The 7,142-nt window shown below is 43.3% G+C and overlaps 1 protein-coding gene across 1 annotated transcript; it reads left to right on the plus strand.

Moving 5' to 3' along the window:
* The first annotated feature begins 83 nt into the window (after positions 1-83).
* Positions 84-6,873, plus strand: LOC143118714 (uncharacterized). The gene is made up of 6 exons (XM_076279785.1): positions 84-2,366; positions 2,522-2,757; positions 2,948-3,143; positions 3,349-3,557; positions 3,879-3,987; positions 5,929-6,873. The coding sequence occupies exons 1-6, from the start codon at positions 231-233 to the stop codon at positions 5,950-5,952; spliced, it is 2,910 nt and encodes a 969-aa protein (XP_076135900.1). The 5' UTR covers positions 84-230; the 3' UTR covers positions 5,953-6,873.
* Positions 6,874-7,142: the final 269 nt, after the last annotated feature.

Genomic DNA, 7,142 nt, shown 5'->3' on the forward strand with positions numbered 1-7,142 from the left:
TTACAGAGAATATGTTAAGATAAAAAAACCTTCACCACAGGGTTTTATATATTTTCTTGTTGATAAACGACTTTTTCAGTTCCCCTTCTGCACCACACTACTTTGCCTGTGCACACACTGTTAACATTTGCAGAGGGACAGATGTCACTACTACTCATGGGGCTAAACAACTGAAGCTCACCGCATCTCGAGTACTTGTTGGCTCATCGTAAAAAACTAAATTCCTCATCATGCGGTATGTGTGTGGCTTGTCTGTGGGTAGGCTCCCCACCATTTGGCTGCTCTTGAATCTTAGCCTTTGGGGAAAACTGTCCGCTTTCATCGCCAAACACTGTGAAAACTTCGACGAGGACCAGCTCACTGACATGGGCCACACGATCCCGTGCCGCTATGAGCCTGGCCTGGGGCCGTATGCTGAATGTAGTGTGACCAATCTGAAAAAGGACCTCATGGAGGCCAAGCCGGACGCGAGGACCCTCTGCATCTCTCAGCTTGACTCGGTTATTCACACCGGAGCTTTCTCTCGTTTCCGCTCTCTTAAACACCTCCATATCTGGGGACCTCACGTCAGCAGGGTCCAGCCCAGCGCCTTCACTGACCTGCCGAACCTGGTGAGCTTATTTCTTCTGTTCCACGACACCACTTGCAGGGAGGTCTCTTTGGACACTGGGGCATTTCAGGGTCTGGAGCATTTGGAGGAGTTGGATGTAAGAGGTTTAAAGTTGCTTGGTATCTCAAATGAAACTTTCAAGCCTCTGCTAGGGCTTGTGAACTTGCACCTGGCTTATATCTGTTCAGTCGACCTTGGAGATGTTTTCCGCCTGCTACCCACTGGCATGTCAAGACTGCACAATCTGACACTACAAAAGAGCGGCATATCCGTCATCAGAAACCAAGGCACTAGGGCATGGCCTATTGATGTTTTGTCTGGAGTAAGAGCACTCAGCTTTCTAGGGACGCCTGTTGTTAACATTAATACAGACTCTCTGAAGGTTTTTCAGAATCTCTCAAGTTTCTCCTTGGATTTTCAAGGAAATACAGTAAGTACCATTGTGGAATCTGGAATTGGGCAGGTGAGGGAACTTCAGCTGAATGGAGACATTCTTAGAAATGTACATGTTGGCTTTATAGATATATGTCATCTGGTGAATTATCTAAGAGTGAAGTCACTTACACTGAGCTACATCCAGGCTAAGACATTATCTGCAGAAGATATTACACAATGTGAAAAAGAGTTAGAAAACCTCAACATCTGGAACTCCGAAATACATGATCTTGATTTAAAGTTCTGGTCAAATTTGACAAATCTGGAGGCATTGGATTTGGCTCATGTGAGGCTGAACGAATCAAACTTCTGCTCAGCTCAACATCCGTCAGAGCCAAGACTTATTTCTCTCAACCTGGAAGGAAATTTACTTACAACAATCACAGCGAAACAGTTTTCTTGTATGCATCAATTGGAGATCCTTGATTTGAGTTTCAATTGGATCACAACGCTCCAAAAGTTGGCATTCTGGGGATTAACACGTCTCCGGATTTTGAGGCTCACACACAACAACATAAGCAAACTAAATACTGATGACTTCAAGTGGCTCCCAGTTCTGGAGGTTCTAGATCTAGATCAGAATTCAATTGCTAGCATAGAGGATGGAGTCTTCATGAAACAGAGGGAGCTGCAAGAGCTGAGGCTTGGTAAACTGGACATCATATACGTTCTAAAAATCAACATGATATTTTATGCCAATGAGATCCCACCTAAACTGCAATATCTCAACATAGATGCAAGCTATGGAAAATTTTTTGAAATAAGTCCAAAAACGATTGCTCCAAACGGTACACTTATTTTCCATCTGAATGGAGACTATCTGGAGGTCAACCTGTGTGATAATGCATTTTTTAAAGCAGTCAGAGAGTTAAAAGTGAGCACCTCTCACTTCTCCTGCAGAACTGAGTTCATGGCACGCTGCTTCCCTAATCTGGAGTCGTTCGAGTTCCTCACCCGTATTGACAAAGTCACAGTCACCTACTCCGGGATCAACACCCTCAGGCACCTGAAACGCCTCAAACTGACCAACCTCAACTTTGCCAAACAGACAGACGCTGGACCGATCTTCCACAACCTCACCAAACTTCAGATCCTGGTCTTGAACAACTGCCGATTAACTTTCCTCACCAGGAGCATGTTCCAGAACCTGACCTCTCTGCACGTTCTGCGCTTCTACAGCGCCTCCCCTCTCCTGCTGCTGGACGGGGTGTTTTACTTTCTCAACTCGCTGACCACTGTTGTGTTTGACAAAGTAGATTTCCGCTGTGACTGTGAAAACAGTTGGCTACTGAGATGGGCAGAGAGATCCATACATGCTCAGGTACTGTTTTCTGTTTGATTTGTTTCGTTTCGTAATTCCACCATAATTTACCCTTGTTAGTCCCACATTGAGAGTGTAATTTTTGTTTTTCATCTAATGAGTAAAAGTAAAAGTTAATAATAATTTTTCTGGTATGTGAATTCATCTCCTCTCAGGTTATCTACCTCCAGAGACAGGAGTGCATGTGGCACTACAAGAAACTGAACTTCCTGTCCACTATGGAGCGTCTATGCCAAACAGACATGGAGTACCAGTGTTATCTGGCCACAGCTCTCACCATCTCTTTCCTCATGGCCACGGCGCTGGGCTACAACTTCGGTCGTTGGCCTTTCCTGGTACTCTTCTTCCGAGCACGTGGGTGGCTGGTACTCTTCTTCCGAGCACGTGGGTGGCTGGTACTCTTCTTCCGAGCACGTGGGTGGCTGGTACTCTTCTTCCGAGCACGTGGGTGGCTGGTACTCTTCTTCCGAGCACGTGGGTGGCTGGTACTCTTCTTCCGAGCACGTGGGTGGCTGGAAAGAAGAATCGGGCCGAGAAGAAGGAGAGGACGACGAATGGATGGACGTGCTGGGGAGGAGGAGGAGGAGGAGAGTAGAAGGAGAGGAGGAGGAGGAGGAGGAGGAGGAGGAGGAAGAGGAGGAGGAAGATGTGCAGTTTGATGCGTTTGTGTCCTTCAGTAGCCGGGATGAAGCATGGGTGCTGGGGGAATTGGCGCCCCGCTTGGAGGAGCAGGGTGAGCCCAGGCTCAAGCTCTGCCTGCATAACAGGGACTTTGAGGTGAGCCGATCACACCAAGGACATGGAACCCAAACTAGTGGGTCAGGCAGTGCATAAATGAGTTCCTGCTTATTATCATGGACTGACAATGGGACACAAAAGGGTAGACAGGGGGAGTTTTCTACATATCCATCAAAAAAATGATTGTAGGTGTCTTCTTAAAACAATTTCAACAGATCTTGTTCCTAATGCATTAGTGCTAAAGGTGGGTAAAGGAATCGTGGACAACATTGCCGAGAGCATCTACAGCAGCCGTTGGACAGTGTGCGTGCTTAGTCGCCGTTACCTGCGCAGCGACTGGTGTGCTCTGGAGCTACGCGTGGCCACTCACCGCCTGCTGGCCGAGCAGAAACATCGGCTCATCATCATCTTCCTCGAGCACATCTCTCCCTTTGAGCTCTCAGCATTTCACCGGTAAAGCCAATAATGCTGTTCAGATTGCAAGGCAAAGATGCCGCGGTTAATTTGAACCACTATTATGTCTTAACTGTGTGCTAATCTGTGTGCTAATCTGTGCTGTGTTACATGGTGTTGCGCAGACTAGCAAAGTCGCCGTGGTTGATTTGAACCACTATGAAGTCTTAACTGTGTGCTAATCTGTGTGCTAATCTGTGCTGTGTTACATGGTGTTACGCAGACTAGCAAAGTCGCCGTGGTTGATTTGAAGCACTATGAAGTCTTAACTGTGTGCTACTCTGTGTGCTAATCTGTGCTGTGTTACATGGTGTTACGCAGACTAGCGAAGCTGGTGAAGTCACGGACATACCTAGACTGGCCAGAGGATGATGCTGAGAGGGTGAATTTCTGGGAACGGCTACGTAGAAACATCGATGAGGAAGACAGGGTGTGTGGAAAATCTGTGTGTGTTTGGTGGGGTGGGGCGGGGGAGTGGAGGTATTTGACTGGAGATCTGATTAAGAGCCTTTGTCTGCTTGTGCATTGACAGGCCTACATATGTCATGATGTTTCTTCAGTTCTAGCTTTCCTAAGAAATATATCTATAGTGTTCTGTATTGTTCTATATACAGTACAGTACACTACTGTATAGTACAAGGCTGTAGCCATGGAGTCAACATGGGGGGGGGTATTCCATGTGATCATGTCATGCATTCAGAGCAGCCTACAGAGGGAGATGGGAGGGGGTGAGTAAAGGAGCAAAACATCTACTTAAAAATAGCTTTGTTTTTGTTTTTGCAAGGAATTCTCCTTTAAAGGGGAACTTGGCAACTATTTCAAAGTAATAAACCCGTTTAGAAATCATTTGGATGGTTAAATTACCTCTTCCGGTGAAAATGGTGACTTTCCCCTCTGAGCCTAGCATCCCCAGGCGGAAAACCAACCTTACAACATTGAGACTACCGTCCCGGAAAGAGAAGTGAGAAACAAGAAACCTAACCATTTGCTAGCTTGTAAACAAATCCATGTGCTTTATCCGTTACCTTTTCCCACAGTTTGAAATAGCATAATGCACAATTTCTCCAGCAGAGGGGGAAATCCTGCCAAGTTTCCCTTTAAGTTTTACCATGCCACCAAATCACCCTAAGCAAGATGTGCTCCTTTGATTACAGTTTTTTCTGATTGCTTAAGCAAATTTTTTGTAACTATGGCTTTTTTTGCAAAACTCTACACACAAATGTCAAAACCTCTCACCCAATCAGCAAAACATTGTAGTTCTCTTGCAAAAGCTAACACACCTTGCTTAACTCTTCACACCTTCGTAAAAATGGTGTTTTCGTATCTAACAGTAAACACAAGCCATCACAATAGTAAGCACACAATGTGCCAACAACACACTGATGGTATGAATAAAAAACACATCTGGCTTTTGCTTTCTCTGTGCACAAGGTAGACTATGTCAGTTTGAGGTCATACTTTTGTCATAGTTCTGTAAACATACAGGGATCCAAACTTCAAGTATTACAGTAGTGTTTACACACATCAAAACAAACACAAGTGTGTTTTTCCAAGTCAAAACACAAAATAGCATTTCACTGAGACAAAACAAATCAGTCTATCGGGTCGTCTCTCTCAAAATTCTGTCTACATCACATGCAATGTCCTAGTCCAAGGCACCGGGAAAAATATATTCTGGAATGATGTATCCAGGCCTGACATGACAATATCCCCACATGTAGACTGTTTTTTTGTCTGTAAAAGGGCTATTTCTTTCTCTTCTCACTCTTCCTGCTCACTCCATTGTACCCATTGTACATTACCTGTGGCTTATTTATAGTGCTTAGGCTGATTGCAAAGTGAACTAATTGTCTAAAACAGTTTTCACATGAGAAAGTGTGCCAGAGAGTTGGCAAAATAGTGTAAATAATTGCCATTGTGCCTACAGTTGTGCAAAGTGTGTGTTACAAAATTGCAAACTGAGTGCAAAGCAGTGTTTGTGCTTTTAGTTTTGCGAACTCAGTGAGTGGTTTTGCCATTTGTGTGTAGAGTTTTGCAAAAAAAGCCATAGTTACAAAAAATGTGTTTAAGCATTCAGAAAAAACTGTAACTGGAGACAAAGATAATACTAGCGACAAGTCACAACTGTATGAGAGCACAGGTGCTGCCCTTTGTTCCTGGCAGATGCCAAACCAGACCAAACAACACTTTGCTACAGGGCAGGAGACTTTATTGATCATGCCAATAGCTCTTGTCCAAAAGACCCCCTCCAAAATCAGCAATCAGCTCACACTCCCGCCTACACTACGCTTTTTATTTTTGTCCTTTTTACACAAAATTCTTGGTAATATAAACACAGATTGTAAACTGTTGCTCATTTTGCTTTTGGTAGGAATCTCCAGGTGGCAACCAATAGAAAAAGGTCTACTTCCAATGCTGGCTTCAAGCAAAGCACACTGTGCTGGATACACACAGCGAAGACACACAGGAAAATACTGGAATGCACAGAACTTCCACCAATTTGAATCTCAATGTATCGCCTTTTGTCTAGTGTCATTTACAGGCACAGGAAGCATACTAGTCAAATAAAAATGCACTATAAATCAAAATTAGGCATGGGTAATGGTAATCTGGGACTATATAGTTAAGTGATTATAGTACATGTACATGTACATGTACTACCGTTCAAACGTTTGGGGTCATTTGGGCCAATTAAAACAACACCAAATAAATCAGGAATGCAGTTCAGACATTGTTAATGTTGTAAATGACTCAAAGAAAATGGCAGATTTTTAAGGCAAAATTATCAGCAACCATACATCCTATGTTCCAATGGCAGAGTCTGTTTGCTAATCCGAGTTTATCATTTCGAAAGACTAACTGATGAACTGATTAGAAAACCCTTTTACAATTCTGTTAGCAGCTGAGAACTGCTGCCCTGAATGGCAGCAAAGAAGTAATGCACCTGCTCATTAGACTGGATCTCATGAAATGCTGTGTGCTCTTCTCTTCACAGAAGAATGCAAACTAACTTTAAACAGAATAATAAATGGAGTGAGAGGCCCAAGGGCGTAGGTTTGGTCTCAGCTTTGGTGGGGACATATCACCAACTCCTGTTGTCATAATACCAACATTATTGTTTCAATACCAATAGCAAGTGAAGAATCTTGATTTCGATACTTTTGCGATTTTTTTCAATTTTGATTTGGTTTGGGGGCCCCTTGACGCCATCAGTAATATTAAATATTGTGTGATCATTCACATCAATGGCAATCATAGAATTTGATTGACCCTCCACACACACACACACACATAGAAAGTGATGGTTGTCATAGGTTTCTATTTCATATTTTGGAATTCATATACACTTTATATTGTTAATTATTTATAGTATTTTATGATCTGCATAATTACTAATAGCTAAACATATTTAGTAATTTGAATACATCATATTGATATTTAAACTAGAATGCATTTCCAAGGAACTGCAAAGTGTGCTTGCTCAGGTGCAGTTCACCAACGGGAGCAGATAGTGGAATATGGTGCTTTGAACTCAACTTGATCCAAGGATTCCAACGGTGCCTCATTATTTATTTTTTTGAGAAA

This window comes from Alosa pseudoharengus, unplaced genomic scaffold (assembly GCF_046254945.1).
Source record: "Alosa pseudoharengus isolate Yale_2024_CS ecotype anadromous, Long Island Sound unplaced genomic scaffold, YU_APseudo_1.1 YU_APseudo_1.1_scf_12, whole genome shotgun sequence".
NCBI classification, from domain to species: domain Eukaryota; kingdom Metazoa; phylum Chordata; class Actinopteri; order Clupeiformes; family Clupeidae; genus Alosa; species Alosa pseudoharengus.